General features: G+C 54.1%; 1 protein-coding gene across 19 annotated transcripts in view; it reads right to left on the bottom strand.

The window, feature by feature from the left end:
- The window catches only part of Atg16l2 (autophagy related 16 like 2), a 47,965-nt gene that overhangs the window by 31,874 nt on the left and 420 nt on the right, over nt 1-15,671 (bottom strand). For 2 of the 19 annotated variants that reach the window (XM_087211898.1, XM_087211897.1), the window contains exons 2-15: nt 14,071-14,170; nt 13,375-13,477; nt 10,687-10,760; nt 10,178-10,429; nt 9,854-9,982; nt 9,434-9,547; nt 8,344-8,406; nt 7,634-7,742; nt 7,088-7,193; nt 6,293-6,363; nt 5,860-5,931; nt 5,230-5,746; nt 4,285-4,332; nt 4,074-4,149 (exon numbers count right to left, since the gene is read on the bottom strand). In XM_087211898.1, coding sequence (XP_087068024.1) covers nt 4,074-4,149; nt 4,285-4,332; nt 5,230-5,746; nt 5,860-5,931; nt 6,293-6,363; nt 7,088-7,193; nt 7,634-7,742; nt 8,344-8,406; nt 9,434-9,547; nt 9,854-9,982; nt 10,178-10,429; nt 10,687-10,760; nt 13,375-13,477; nt 14,071-14,170 — 1,834 coding nt within the window. The other 17 variants (XM_087211903.1, XM_087211895.1, XM_004863281.4 and 14 more) reach the window with 17 other exon arrangements.

Here is a 15,671-nt window from a genome sequence, read left to right as displayed (position 1 = left end):
CAGCCTGTACACAGACATGGTATATCTGAATCTCTCTTATGGGCCTCTACTTGGTGTCAGGATTCCTCCACTGCCATGAACCATGTTCTTGGCATTGGAGTCCAGTTCCTATCACTAAGGAGTTCACAGCTGATCAAGGAGACTCAAGAACATCAGATTCATGGTGGCACACGCCTGTAATTCTAGCACTCAAGAGGCTGAGACAGGAGGATCGCTGTGAGTTCAAGGCCAGCTTGGGCTACATAGTGAGTTCAAAACCAGCCTGAACTACATAGTGAGACCCTGTCTTAAAAAAATATGTATCAGATTCAAGCCCAGTCTGGGAGGTGACCAAGGAACAGGAAGAATCCAGAACAAGGGCATCTGTTATTTCTTCCTCCCTGAGGTCTCTATGGCCTGTGCTATCTGTGCCTGCTGAACAACAGGTACAGCTTTGTCAGCTTTAGGAGCCTGGAGCTTTGGGAAAGAATCAGTTTCACAGATGAGGATATACAGCCCAGAAGCTGCTGTGATTTGTCCAAGATTTCTCAAGTCACTGGACTGGGAGCAGAACCTGTAACTGGTCCTCCTGAAGAACAGCCCAGCCCCTCAGCAGAACCTGAGTCCAGTTCTTGCCAAAGAGAATCAGAGGCTTGGGTCCCTCCCCCATTCTGCTGTGTGACCCTAAGCTCCTGCCTCTTCTCTGGGCCTTAATTCATGTATACAGCAAGGGCAAGGCCATTCCAATTTTCTACTAAGGACCCAAACTCAGGCACCCCTTCAGCACCTGAGCATCAAAATCCTGAGCATTGACTCTCAACAGCCTGGCACAATTGCTACCACTAGGCCCCTCTGCTAAAAAGACCAGAAGGGGGCCGGGATTTAGCTCAGTGGCACTGCACATGCCTCGAAAGCACAAGGTCCTGAGTTCAATCCCTGGTACAAAAAAAAAAAAAAAGACCAGAAGGGCAGCCTGCCTTGAGCACGTCCCCTGTAGTGTATTGGCATCTCTTCTTCCAGCCCACCTCATTCCCTGGAAAGCCTCAGCCTGACTCTCACCTTCTAGACCTGCTCCTCCAAAAAGCACAGGAAAATAGAATGTGCTCCCTGAGAGAAGGCAGCTGCACCCCAACAGCTGTGTGGTCAGAAGTGGAAGGAAAGCCTTGCAGGGAGTGGAGGAGTTGCTGTCCTAGGGAGTGAGTCACATTATTTCCTGGGGACCTCTTCTGAGTCACTTAAGCAGTCTCATAACCATCCTGTGAGGTGCAACAAAACCACATACACTGAGGAACTTACCCCAGTGGTGTAGCCAATAACAGCCTCCCAGGATTCAAGTTTCCCTCACTCCTGTGTCCCTCCATGTCCTCACTTCAAGAAAGCTCAGGGGCCAGAATGGAGGACAGAGAAGATGCAGGGAGGAAAGTCAGACACAAAGCAGGAATCACACACACCCCAACACCCCACACCACAGGGGCCCTTGCACCCCTGCCTAACTGGGAGCCTGAAGTCTGGACGTTTTGTTTTTAAAAGTGTGTAGTGCAGTCACAGTCCAGCTATGTCATTAGCTGTTTGATCTTGAATCACTTGATGTCTGAGCCTTGTTTTGCTCATCTGTAAAACATGACAGATCACACAGTAGTTGGAACAAGTAAGAAGTGCAAAGCGAGGCTGACACATCCTAAATGCTTAGTGATGGCGACTAGGAGCTTTGGTCTTTCCAGATCCTAATCCCTGGAGGGTTCAGAATGGTCTGGGCAAAGATTAAGCCGCTGGTGACCCCTGGTGGCCACCGGGAGCCAGGGCAGGAGGGCTGGAGCCGGCCTGAGGGGAGATTTGGTTTGGGCTCCTGGAACCCTGTTAACTTGCTGTATCCCTGAATAAGAGAATTGATCACTTAAGAAACATTCCCATGCCGGGGATTTAGCTCAGTGGTTTCGCCGCATGCTGCACAAGCGCAAGGACCCGAGTTTGATCCCCAGTACCAGAAAAAAAAAAGGAAACATTTCCTAAGGTTTTGCTAGGCCAGGCCTGATCCCAGAGAATACTCTGTTCCCACCCAGGCCTTTTTCAAGAGCTCCCTGACTTAAAATGGAGGGGGATAGATACAGAGGAGGGTAAAACAAGAGGCCTCCACCCAGCCTGGCAGGTGAGGGAAGGACTCTCAGTGGGAACAGCCTTAAGGACAAATCTGAATTGCAGGTGAGAGGGACAAGAACATTCTGGACAGAGAAAAAAGCATGTGTATGACACATTTAGAATAAAAAGCAAATGAAGATGCAGGCCAGGAGTGGCATCTAAAGGGCTTTGAATTTCAAGCTGAAGAGTTTTTGTGAAGGCAGCAGAGAAACTTCAAAGGATCAGCCATGACACCTTAGGAAGTCACTCTGGCTCAGGCACAGGCAGGAGGGAGGGGCAGGACAGGGAGGAAATAGAAGTCTAAAAGGTGCCCTAGAGTGGCTTCAGGGATGAAGAACTTCAGGCACAGCAGCCCCAGGCTCTGCTGCTGTGAGGGTCAGAGGTAACATGCAGGGGAGATGACAGCCAACAGGCACCTGGGCACGTCTTCCAGAGCTCAGGGGACCACCAGGCCTGGAGGGATGGTGGAGCTGGGAGCTGGGAGCCAGCAGGATGCAGCTTTTGCTGTTTGGGGGGTATTAATGGGGATGGAACTCAGAGCCTTCACACTGACCTACAACCCCAGCCCCTTTTTTAAAATTTTGAGACAGGGTCTCACTAAGTTGCTAAGCTGCCCAGGCTGGACCCAAATGTGTGATCCTCCTGCCTCAGCCTCCCAGAGTGCTTGGGATTATAGGCCACACCACACCCAGTTAGATTTGCTATTTGATCAATACTCATCTATCTCCGCAGGCTTGTGCCCAGCTCTAGGCTGCAGAAGAAGTGGGATGCCAGGCTTTGCCCTATGACCCCTCAAACTTGGGCTCACTGTGTGGATTAAAAATGTAAGTGAATGGGCCAGGGATTTAGCTCAGTGGTTCTGCCGCCTGCCTTGAAAGCGCAAGGACCTGAGTTCAGTCCCCCGTACACACAAAAAAAAGTAAGTGAAGTCCCAGGCCTAGTCCATGCTGCCTCCTCTACCCTGAGCTCTGCCTCTGGAGGAAGAACGGGGCCTTGGTTTACTGGCAGGCCCAGTGTACCAAGTATCCTGACATCACTCTAGCATATTAGGATCCTTTCCACTGGGACCCCTCTAGGATGCCTCCCCTGCTCTGTCTACAGCCTCAGTCTATCCAGGGTGCCTGAGCAGGAAGCCCATGATGTTGCTTTGGCCTCATGACTGGATCAAGGGTCACATCCCCATCCCCAAGAGCCACTGCTCTTTGCTGCCTCTGGGCCCCTCTTCATGCTGTTCTCATGGTTAGATAGGAATAGTGCCCATCTCCCCAGGCAGGAGGAAGAGAACCCCCACATCCCCCCCAGTTCAAAGGTCTCCTTGTACCCAGAATGCTGCAAAGAAGCAAACAGACACAGTTTAGATACACTTTCCACTTTTGGGAGAGGAAGTGGGGAGACAGATTTTTAAAAAACTGTAATTTCTCAAACCCTTACTTTGTTTTGGCCAAGTCCTGCCAGGCCTTCTTCCCCATATGTCTGGAGGCCACCCACCCACCAGCCCCAAGGCTCTGGAGCCCAGTGGAGCAGAGGGAAGCTGTTTGGCTTGTTTCAGACCAGCGCTGCAGCCCAGGCAGGGGAGTCATGACACACCCTAGTGCCAGAGTACCACCTTCCTGCCCTGGTCCACGCTCACCACATGGCTCCCGGAGCAGCACCAGGCCACGGCATTGACAGCAACACTGAGAAAAAGGGAGGGCAGGCTTCAGGGGGCAACCAGGTCTGCAGCCAGGCTATGCCCCTCCCTGCTGGGCCTGGGCAGTTTGAGGCCCCCTTTTGAGCCCATTTCCTCATCTGTAAAATGAGCTCACAGGGCTGTGATAAGGATGGCGCAATGCACGTGGAAGGGCACGTTGTGACCTGTGAAGGGCTTTGGTGGGATGAAAGGTTTGGGTTCATGTCAGAACCTGGCTTCAGTTTGGCAGGCCTCGGGGCAGGGCAGGAAAGGGGGTGGCTGTGCTCACCAGTGGGGCCCCTGAAGGGTGCTCTCCAGTTTCCCGGTGTCTACGTCCCAGATGTACAGAGCTCCGTCCCAGGAGCCTGCCAGTGCATAGCGTCTGTCAGGGCTACAGTGGCCACAACAGAGCAAGAGAAATGTGCTCAGAAGTGAGGACACACACAGGGTGTGTGTCCAGACAGGGCACACTCGGCACAGGCTTCCTCTCGTAGACACACCTGAACACAGCTTTGGTCCAGTCAGAACCACACTTGAAGCCATCGGCCCTGAGGACAGATGGGGCCAGGGTCAGAATGAGGGCCCTGTCAGCCCTGCCCCCCAGCCAGGAGCTCCAGGAGCCTCCTCTGTCAAAAGTTGGGTCCCTCCGAAGGGACCCCCCAGAGAGGGCCCCAGAGGGCCATCCACAGGAGAAGAGAGGTCTAGCTGCCCCAGCAAAGGCCACAGGGTCAGCAGACACAAGTCTGGTACCTGAACACCTGGCGGACATTGCTGACGCGCAGGTCAATGACCTTGAGTGTGTCGTCACGGGAACAGCTGAGCAGATTCAGCTGGTCATTGCTGAGGCTCAGGGAGGTGACTCTGCCCTGCACAGGGATGACCTGGGTGCAGCAGGGCCCCCTGAAAAGTATCCCAGAGAGAGGGGTGAAAAAGAGCTCCCCCTGGCCTGGGTCACTCCTGACAGAAAGTGCCAGCGAACCAAATCCAATGGCACTCCAGGGCCTGGCTCTCTGGGGCTGAGGCCACCCACTGAAGCTAGCTGCCTCCAGTGAGGAAGTTCAGCAGACTTTGAATTGAGAGCCAGGCCCAGCATTGGCTCTCATTCTGATTTTGTAAATGGTTCACACCCAATGCCAGGCTCTTCAGTTTAAAAAACTAAATTTTTCCTTTTGATTAAAAAATAGTAGCAAAATGGGAAAAGGTGTTCGTCTATCTTGATTATAAAGCCTAGGGAGAGTCCAGTGCTGGACCAAGAGCCACTAAGAAGGTGGCACAGCTCCTGGAGGGGTAGGCTGAGCCCTCAAAGGGCTCAGTGCAGCTGGCGCCACAGCCTCACTTCCCTGAGGTACATCCATGACCCTTCCTTCCATGGCCAGAGAAAGGAATGAGAATTTCAGGACTCTGTCCCCAGGCCTCCAACACCCACCCACAGCCAGTCCTGTTACCTGCTGTCCCAGAACCGGATCTTCTGGTCATTGTGGCCACTAATGATGATGTGGTCCCCACATACCACGTCATTGCAGTAGGAAAGGACATTGATGGTCCTGGAACCTGGGGACCAAAGGGCAGAGTATAGGCTCTCAAGGTTCTCGGGAGCCAGCCCACTGGACATGTGGTGATGCTGAGACCCAGAAGGGACAGTGTCCTCCCAAGACTGTCCCCCAGGCAGGTCTCACTCCACCTCTTCTTCACCAGCCCAAAGCCCAAGGCACAGGGCAGCAGGGGGAGGAAGAGAAGGAGAGCTTCACCCCAAATGCCTATGAATCCCAGAGAACAGGGTGAGGTCCCTTGCATCTGGGGGCTGCTGGCTAGTGGGCAGGGGAGGTGGGGCTGGGCCTCACAGTAGGCGCGTCCAAGGTCCCACTCCTTCACTGTGCGGTCTCGACTCCCAGTCACCGCCTGATGCCTTGTTAGCTTGAATTTGGCAGCTGTCACCTTGTCCTTGTGTCCAGACAGTGTCTCCTGCTCCATCGCAGGTGTGGATCAAGGGCATGGCCAAGCCCTCATAATAGACCCCCAAGTCCAGAGGTATGACCCTTCACTCCTAGGCTGCCTCCTCCCCAGTCAGGCCTCACCTTGGAATGTGCCTCTCCCACCTTCCAGAGCTGGGCAGCCTGGTTGTAAGTAGCTGCTAAAACCTGGGAGCCCTAGAGAAATGAGGGTGGGAGGGATCCTGAGCCTGGGCCTGGCCAGAGCAGGATCCCTCAGGCCAGAGAGCTGGGCTAGGGGCTGCTTCAGAGCTTCCCGAGACCCAAGTCATCGAGACAGGCAGAGAAGGGCCAGGGATTTAGCTCAGTGGTGCCAAGCCTGCCTCAAAAGCGCAAGGTCCTGAGTTCAATCCCTGGTACCGCAAAAAAAAAAAAAAAAGGCAGGGAAGCTTAGGCCAGGGAGGAGCCCAAGGCCCCAGTTCTAGGATAACCACAATATCCACTCTGGCCCCAGAGCCCCACCTGCCTGACATGAAGATTGGGGAAAATATCTCAGGTCTGTGGGGCAAAATCCTCTCACCGAGGGGTCTATGTCCACACTGGTGATGCTGCCACCAGCTCCCTCGAGGGTCTGGTTGGCCTCCAGGCGTCCTGGGGGGAACAGGATGGGACTAGTAATATGAGGTCACTAAGCTTGTGAAGTAGAGGAACTGGCATGGACAGAGAGAAGATCAAATGGTTCCTCCATGGTTAGCGCACAGAATCGCTGGCTGTCCTGGAGCCTGGCAGGAGGCTGCAACTCCCATGACTGCTGGCAGGGGACCCCGGGGGCAGCTAGTCATGGAGAGGACCAGAGAGAAGGGACTGTCCCTGGGTCACACTGTAAGCAAGGCTCGGCCAGCTAGAGACCTGCATCTTCTAGGAAGCCTCCAGGAGCTGACTGAGTACCTAACACAGGCCCATACAGAGCACAAAGCTCGGGACCGTGTGGACAGTCTGTCTCATCTCTGACTGCAAGGTGCTCAAGTGAAAAGGTTGCCTGATGAACCCAGGTACTTGTTCCTCAAAGGCCCGTCCCTGTAGGATCTCACATAGGGAACTCCCCCTCCCCTGGCAGGGACCACCGGAGCTCAGCCCTCCCCATCCTGCAGGCCTGGAACCCAGGAGCAGGGAGCCTCTCCCCTTGTTCAGCACAGTGACCCAGAATCCCATTCTTACCAGGAGGTTCTCTAGCCACTATCCACAGGAATGTTCCAAGTGGGGCAACACAAAGAGGTCCAAGACCATGGCCCACCCCGGAGCCAGCTGAGGATGCAGCCAGCTGAGGATGCATGCAGGGAAACCACTGGGCTGGCCTGCAGGGAGGGAGCCTTACCTCCTACAATATTCCAGAGGTGGATGAGGCGGTCAGCCCCGCCAGTGGCCAAGAGGTTGCTGTTAGGGCCAAAATGAACGGCATTGACCTCAGAAAGGTGGGCATCCTGTGGAGCAAGGGGAGGTTGGTGCCCTGGTCTTCCCATACGTGCCTCTTTGTGCCTGCTTACAAGCTCTCACATGTGCCTATGGACACACACAACCTACTACTGGCTTGGTAACCCCATCCCCAGCCCCCATCTCTGCCTTAACTTTGTTTCAAACTTGGCCCAAGCAGCTCTCCTCACTTCCACCTGGACCCTACAGCAGCCTCCCCCTCTGCCACCCCCCACTCTCTTGTTGAGCCACCTACTCTCCCAACCTCCTGTCTCCCTCTCCTGTCCATGCCCTCTCTGTAAAATTCCTGAGCAGTCCTACCATAGGGTGTAGAGGCAAACTTCTGCCCCCACTGAGGGCCTAGGCTTGCTTTCCTGGCCCAACCAAGCCATCCCTAGTGCCTGCACTCCCATACTAGTACCCCATATATGAGGCCCAGCTCTTTCCTTACCAGAACATCCAGAGCCTGGACAGGAAGCTTGGCAGCCACACATATAGGGATGCTTTGGTATTGCTGCTCAGGGACACCTCCAATTGAGTGACCTCTCCTCTTCTTAAAACTGCAGAGATGCAGAGGTCAGAAGGGCATTCAGCAAGGTTTCTGATATGGGGGCTTCAAGATCCCCCAAGGCAGCAACAACAGGAAGCAAACATGGCAGGTAGCAAAACACAGTGTCAGGCCACAGTGAGCTTATTCCCCAAGCCAGCTTGACCCCTGTGGAGATGGGAGTGGGGTGAAGGGGGCAGTACACAGAGACAGGCCCAGGACTGGGTAGCATTGGTGGATGCAGAGAAGTCTCAGAGCTGGGCTTTCAGTCTCTGCCTTGTCACTGCTTGGGTATGTGACTCTGAACAAATTTGTGACATTCTGAGCCTCTTTCCCAACTGAGTAAGAGTTCCCATACAGACTCAGGCTGGAGCTCTTGGTCCTCTGTGAAGATCTTGGGTGAGCGGAGAGCCTTGGAAGATAGCTGGGAATGGACTGGAAATGAAGCCATACATCCAGCTCCTGATTCTGGGCCCAAACAGACTCACACAGACAGCAGGCACCATATGCACAGACAAACTGAGGCACATACACAGACAAGCCTGGACTTAGGAAGCCTGACATGGGGCTGCAACAGGCCCAGCCCCTTCACACACGTATGCACACACACTTACTCCAGCAGCCCCTTCACCACATCCACACAGCAGGACAGTGTCAGAGAGGTGGCCGAGGCAGACCTGGGGCAGAACCGAGAGAGATGTGCTGAGGGACCGGCCAGTGGGTGTACAAACAGCATTCATTCACTCCCTACACTTTGGTGGAAACCGGGAGGCTCGTAACCTCTTGAACATGGAATAAAAACTTGACTCCCTGAAAACCAGGAGCATAATGACCCAGACTAACCCAGGGAGAGGGAGGGAGTGATTTGGCAATGAAAGGCTCCCTAAGTCTCCATCGTGATAGTGAGAACTGCCTCACCCCCCAAGGGGTTCACTAACAAAGGCTCATGGGAGACTGGGCTTGGGCCAGTGGGGAGGGGTGAAAGTGTCCCAGGCTGAGACAGCACAAGGCTGGGGGCAGTGGGGAGGGAAAGCCTAGGCTTACTGAGTGATGCCAGAAATGCCCAAGAGAAGGTGAGTCCTGGATATCTTGGCCCATTGGGGCCCATCTTGCCCCTAGTGTCTCATGCCCCTAGCCCAAAGTTCCTTCATGCCCCAGGGCCTGGACACCAGAGACCTGCAAGGAAAGACTGAGAAAAGACTCCAGAGTGGGAGAGAGGGCCAGGGGAGGGCAGCTGCAATGGCAAACAAAACAAGACTTGAGGAAACTGGGCAGAAGGGCACCCAAGGATGAAAGCCCCAATCAGATCTCAGCAGTGTGGGCCCGTATTTACACATGCTCCAATGTTCATAATCAGGGGTGCCCACCTAAGTCCTGGTATGCACACACCTGCACACCTGTGCTTACACATACGAGTGGCTGGGACAGCTGAGCCCTGGGCCTTGCCCTGTCCCCTCCTGGTGATACCACTTCACAAGCCTTACTCCCCACCCCAGAGAGCTGGTCCTGTGCTCCCACTGAGCGCTGGGGTGAGTGCTCAGTGACAGATCCCAACTCGCTCCAGGCACTGGAGATCAGACCAGCCCTGGCTCTACTCTGTCTCTCCCCAACACCCCAAAAGCTGGCCCCAAGGCCAGAGTAAGACCGACAGCCTCTAGTGTAGAGCCCAGCTGAGTGCTCTGGGACAGCCACTTGGATCCTCACCTGAAGGGCCTCTTCCACTTCTCACAAGCCTTGCTCTCCAGGGAGTCTGGCTTAGCAGCCAGGGTCAGAGCCTCTGTGCCCTCCCTGATCCCTTTGCCTAGGGAGTCTGGGATCCTAGAAGAGAGAATGAAACTCAGGAAGGCCAAGGGACCAGGCCAGCCCCTCCCTGCACCAGCACTGGACACAGTGGAGATGAGGGGTCCGTGTGGGAGTATGAGTAGCAGGCACCTGTGAGGGCCCAGTGGCCCCATCACCTGTGGACCCTGGTACTGCAACCGTGCACAGGTACAGGCAGGCAGGTACGAGTAACCAGGTGCAGATGTGCGGGGGGTCAAGGGGTGCGGGCAAATGTGAGCAGAGGCCCGACAGCAGGGCAGCGCCTCGATACAAAGGTCAAACCCCGCCTCTCCCCACTCTTACTCGCTGATGCTCACTGTCCGCTTGGCAGCCTTCTTCAGCTCCTGAGACACCCGAGCCTGACTGGCCCTGGGGAGCGGGGGGGGGGGAGGTGAGAAAAACCTCCTCAAGTCAGGACTGTGGAGCTTGCCACTGAAGTAGAACACAAAACGCCCCGCCTTCATGCTATGGACAGACTTCTCCTTTCTCCCCGGAGAGCCTACCTGCTGGCCCAGAGGGCAAGGCCAGACTCCTCCCCGTGTGGGCGTGACACGTCCAGGAGGGGCGGCGCCTACTACCCAAAAGGGGCGGATCTACCCCAAAAGGGGTGGGTCCCCCTTCCCTCACCGCTCCAGGCGCTCAAGGCGCAGGTTGAGCTCGTCGGCAGCTCGCGCCTTGAGTTGCACTAGCCGCTCCAGCAGGCAGCTGGCCTCCTCCTGGAGCCTGCGCAGTTCCGCCTCCTGGTTCCCGGTGCGAACACGCAGGACCTCGTAGGCCGTCCGCTGCACCACATTCTGCGCCCGCTGCTCTTCCACCAGTTGGGTCTGCTTTGCCCGCGCCTCTTGCAGATGTGCCACTTGGGCCTCCAGAACCGCCAGCCTGCAGGGTGGAAGGGCGGCCTGTGGGTGGGTCACGGTCCTATGGGACCCCACTCAGGGCTGATAGACCTGTCCTTAGCCCCCCAGATGGCTACACTACATCTTCAACCAAGCCAGGCCACAGAGCCCCTCCGCGCGTCCTCTGACCCCAATCTCAGGACAGAGGGCCCTTTAACCACCTGGGGAAACCTCTGGGCCCACGTCATCCTCCCCCCCCACCTCCAGCAAGGATGGTCGTGGTCCCTCCGGGTGCTTCACCTGCCTTGCCGTTCCTCCAGCTGCAACTGCTGGGTGCCCAGAGCTGCGCTCTTCTCAACCACCTGGTAGGCCATCTTGGAGGCGAGGCCGAGGGCATGGGTGCCTCTGTTGGACTCACACCAGGCTCTCCAGCCTCTCTGGGCTGAGGAGCCTGCTACCCCACACACCTACCCCCTTCCTGACAAGAAACCAGACGCCCAGTGAGGTTTAGGATCTGCCATGAGAATGCATTGCTGCAGCCAGCCAGGCATGGTAGCTCACTCTTATAGTCCCAGCAACCTGGGAGGTTGAAGCAGAAGGATTGCAAGTTTAAGCCTAGCCTGGGCAATTTAGTGACTTTGTAAGATCTCAAAATTAAAGTAATAGGGCCAGGGATTTAGCTCAGTGGTTTCGCCGCCTGCTGCTCAAGCGCAAGGACCTGAGTTCAATCCCCAGTACCAAAAAAAAAAAAAATTAAAGTAATAAAAAGGGCTGAAGATGTAGCTCAGTGCAAAGGCCTTAGGTTCAATCCTCAGTACCACAAAACACACACACACACACACACACTGGGGTAGTCATTTAACCTTGGCAAGAGGAATCTTTTTCCTTACTTATAAAATGAGAATGATAGTGCTTATCTCATAGGATAACACCAAATTATTATGAGAAGTAGTTCAAATAACAGGAAATGTTTATCTTAGCACTTACATGTGCCATGCTGCCATGCCTTATTCTAACACTCTACACATATTAACTATTAATCTCCATAATCACACCATAAGATAAGCACTACAATCTTCATTTTGCTGATGAGGACAATGACACAGACAGGTTAAGTGACTTGACTCGTGCATAGGTATTGGAGAGCAGAAGCACACAAGGCTAGGAACAGGACCAATGTGTGGGAGTACAGGGCCCAGAATGAATGCTGGAGTTGCCTACCATGGGGTGAGGGTCATCTCATCTGTATCCCTGCCTCACTTAGCAATCCTTCAATGGAGAGCCGAGAGCCAGGGAGGCCACAGAGAAGTCCTTCTCCTTCCTTCTGGTGCCGAGGGGTCAGTGGAGAAGACCGACCCCAGGGAAGGCAGTGCTCACCAGTGTGGCAAGAGGAACATGAGGGCCACGGACTCTGAGCACCTCTAGTCCGGTAAATAACTGAAGCTGGGGGCTTTTGTTGTTAACCTGATCCTGGTATTTTCTCACTGGGGCCTGGCAAAGACAGATTGAGGCTGTTTACCGCCAGTGACATGACTCCCGGTGTAAGGGGCCTGGGCCTTACTTTTCTAGCAAGCCCAGCTATAACACATTCTTTTCACCACTGAGCGATCCAATCACCATCTCATTTCCTCACCTACCATTTGCATTTATACCATTCAATATTTTTTGTTTGATACTTGTCAAAATTCAAATGATAGAAGTAGACAATGGATTAGTAGTTGCCACTAGTTAGCGATGGTTGGGCAGAGGGAGGTTAGTTACTAAAAAGAGGTAGCAAAAAGATCTTGTGGTAATGAAATAGTGCTGTATCCTCCTGATAGTTACACAATTCTACACATGTGATAATGTCACACCATTATCAAGTTGCAACCACAACAGTGGCAATTGAATTCATTCCTAGCCCATTTCCATGCTCGTAGGGCAGGTCAGCTGGCATGCTGTAAACAACACCCCTCAGTCTCCTCCTGTGGAAACCCCACAGGGCTAGGTCTTCTTTGTGGTTGCACTCCCTGTTCCTTGTATGTACCAACTGTTAATAAATATTTGTTGATAAGTGTTAATAAATATTTGTTGAAAGAATGAATGGAAATCACAGGAAGTGATTTGGAAGTTCAAATCTGGGCTCTGCCTCTTTAAGATTCATTTTCCTCCTCTGCAACTATGAAGTTTTGGAGGATTAACTGAGATAATCTGCAGCCCAGTTTGTGCAGGGAGTCAACTCTCAATGTGATGTTGACCATATTATGGGGGAGATACTGATTGTAGATGTGATGTCTAAAAAGCAGCTGAGCAAGAGAGTCCAGAGCTCAGAAGAGAAGGCTGAGCTGGAGATAAGTCTAGGAGTCAGCAAAGTCAGCAAATACTGGCCAGTGAGCCCACTCAGCTCCAAGAACACTCACATTTAAAGGAATGGAGGCAGTGAGAAGGCAAAGGACCCAGAGAGCGAAGCTCAGAAGCAAGAGACACAGAATTGAGGCTTTAAGGTGAAACAGAAGCCAAGAGGCAGCACTGCAGGGACAGGATGGGCAATCATGTCAAGTGGAGGTCCCACATGCTGCCATGGAGTACATCACCCCTAGCCAGTTAGCCTGCACGTATGTATTAAGCGTCACATGGTGCTGCGCCCAGGGGTTGTCTCGGCAAGGGATGAGGAGTGGGCAGGTGACTGCAGGAGTGAGCAGACCAAGCTAACCTACCTGGAAGGGAGGACAGACTTCCAGGCCCCTGAGCACCACTCGATACTGTGAGATCTTGTCTCCCTCCAGCCACTGTTGGAGCCCACTTCATCCTGAGATGCCACTCTGACCCCTACCCCACTTCAGTCCGGGTCTGAAACACACTGGGGCTTATTCTTGCAGCACTGGATTCGGGAAATGTGGCAAACACAGCAAGTGCTGTACACTCGCTGGCACCTTTGGAAAACTGTATCTCCCTGCTGCAGTTCTGGGTCCTGGCCCTGTCCCCTTGTTGGATCCCTGCCCAGCTTACCTCACCACAGACCAGCCGAAGCCCCTCCTCTTCCTCCTGCCACTTCACCTTCAGAGTGGCCAGTGATGGTACCTGGTCTGACTCAGGCCGTGACTCCTCCTCCCTGCCAGCCAATCAGAGAGTGGTGCTCCTGACCCTGACCTCTCCACTCATCCCACAGCCCAAAGGCCCCCAGCAGGTGCCCCAAGAAGAGCCTGAAATAAGAGCCATTAACTTTCTCTGGGAGAAGGTGGAGGGCAGCAAGCAGTTAAGGAAAAAACCAAGTCTCAGAAATGAGCTTCTGTGACTCTTGTGCTCTGGGACTCTCCAGGCCTTGGGTTTCCTGGCTCAGGACCCTTCTCAAGAAGCACATGCCAACTCTGGTTCCAACCCATCCCTGGCTCTTGTCTCCACTCCCTCTTTGGAATTGGGAGTACAACCCTTTCTGTAGATACTGGGTAAGGAAGAAGAAGATGAAAAAGACTGAGTGAGAAGGGGAGGAGCACAGGGTTGGGTAGGGAAGGAGACAGGCAAATGCAGAGAGAGATGGGTAGGGAAAAAGCAAATTCTAAGCAGCTGGGGTAGGGCTGGGGTCAGGGGCTCACCCAACCATGCACCCAATCATGAACCAGGGAAATGAGGTACCAGGGAGAGAATGAACCCAGCATAGGTGCTTGGGGCAGGACCAGGTACTGACAACCCCTTACATACACTCACCAGGAGCCCTGGTCGGAGGCAGGAGTGACATTGCTGGGCTCCAGATGCAGCTTCTCTGAGAATGTGGCCAGCAGCTCAGCCTTCTCTAGGAGATGGTTATCTGGGTGCAAGAGGGTGAGCCTGGGACAGAGACAGACACTCCCCGGGAGACCACTGGATGCAGGATCCCAGGGATGCTGGGAATGGGAAAGCTACTGGGGACTGTGCAATGCCCCTTGCCTGAGGGATATTTGTGCAGTGCTACAGGTCCTTCCACCCTGGCACAAGCCTCCTCACAATACTGGCCCTCCTTACAGCTCCCCCCACCCCAACTCTGGGACCACCCAGGAAAAGAAGACTACTCTCCCAGGGCAGAAGGACCACCACGGCTGGTGACAGGGATGGCAGGTACTGCTTGGCTCCACAGCGAATTGAAACAAACAAAAAACTTCACCTGCATCTAGCCTTCAGCAAGTCACTTCCCCTCCAAGGGCTCTAACTTCCACTGAAGTAATCCTAACTTCCTCAGAGTTGGTGTAAAATAGCCCCAGGTCAAAAGTCCTTGAGCAATTATCCTACAGACTTTCTTAGGTTGGTGGTTTGACCTTGGGACACACACCCCCCCATCCATGGTCACTTCCTCTTTTCTAGGCTGCCAGTGGTAAACCTGGGCTCCTCAGCTGCCTTCCTTCACCCAGTGCCCAGGCTGTCACCTTGACTGAGGTCCCTGAGTCTGGCCTAGTCCTCACAAAAACCCCCACCTCAGCCCCCAGGGCACTGCACTGGTTCCCACCCATCAATAAATCCAAAGAAGGCCCCACTGTGTTTATTTACCAATAAGAAACCTGAAACTTAGGGGCAAGGGGCTTGAACTGCCCAAGACAACAGATGACTGGAACTTCAGTGTCTCATTGCAGTCCTCTAAGTCTCTACAGGCCCTCAGATTTGCAGCTGGGGAGGGGGTGTGTATTCCCTCCTCTAACCAGGAAGCTCCATAACCATTAGAGCAGTGCAGAAGCCAGGCTACCTGGAGGTGCCCCCCCCCCGCCCCCGCCCCCGCCCCCGCCCATGCTGATGAGAAAGGACCCGCCCTCCCTGGAAGGTTTCAGAGAAAGGTCCCAGGATAAGAGCAGATGTGAATGTGTGAGCACACCAAGATTAGCCCCATGATGGAGCACCAGAGATTATGGCTAGACTTTCAGCCTCAACCACACATCTCAGGTGACCAAAGGCCCCGCACACGTATGCACACCTGTTGCCACACCCCTTCCTGACCAGCAGCCCAGAAAGAGCTCTTGGAAAGTCCGACCTCCCAGAGCTCTGCAAGCACCCTCAAGAAATCTGGGCTCCTGGTTCCCTCTCAGGCAGGGGTCCGATGGGCACAGAAATGCTCCATGAACCTGCGCCAGGATCACCTATGGGTGGCAGAGCCCGAGATTCAGTTTCCTCCTTCGCTGGATCTGCCAATAAGTACTACTCTGAACAGTCCTGCCTTCCTCCACTGGTCCACGGGGACCAAATGGACTAACCAGGCCTTATCTACCCTGGGGACCGCCCAGGAGAGGAAGCACAGGAAAGCCTGCAAACCAACACTAGAGACAAACTTGTGTCAGCTCGTGGGA

This window comes from Heterocephalus glaber, unplaced genomic scaffold (genome assembly GCF_053883595.1).
Source record: "Heterocephalus glaber isolate CG9 unplaced genomic scaffold, H.glaber_assembly_v1.0 deba00001428, whole genome shotgun sequence".
Lineage (NCBI taxonomy): Eukaryota > Metazoa > Chordata > Mammalia > Rodentia > Bathyergidae > Heterocephalus > Heterocephalus glaber.
The sequence above is the reverse complement of the archived record's forward strand: the minus strand, read 5'-3'. Positions and strand labels throughout refer to the sequence as shown.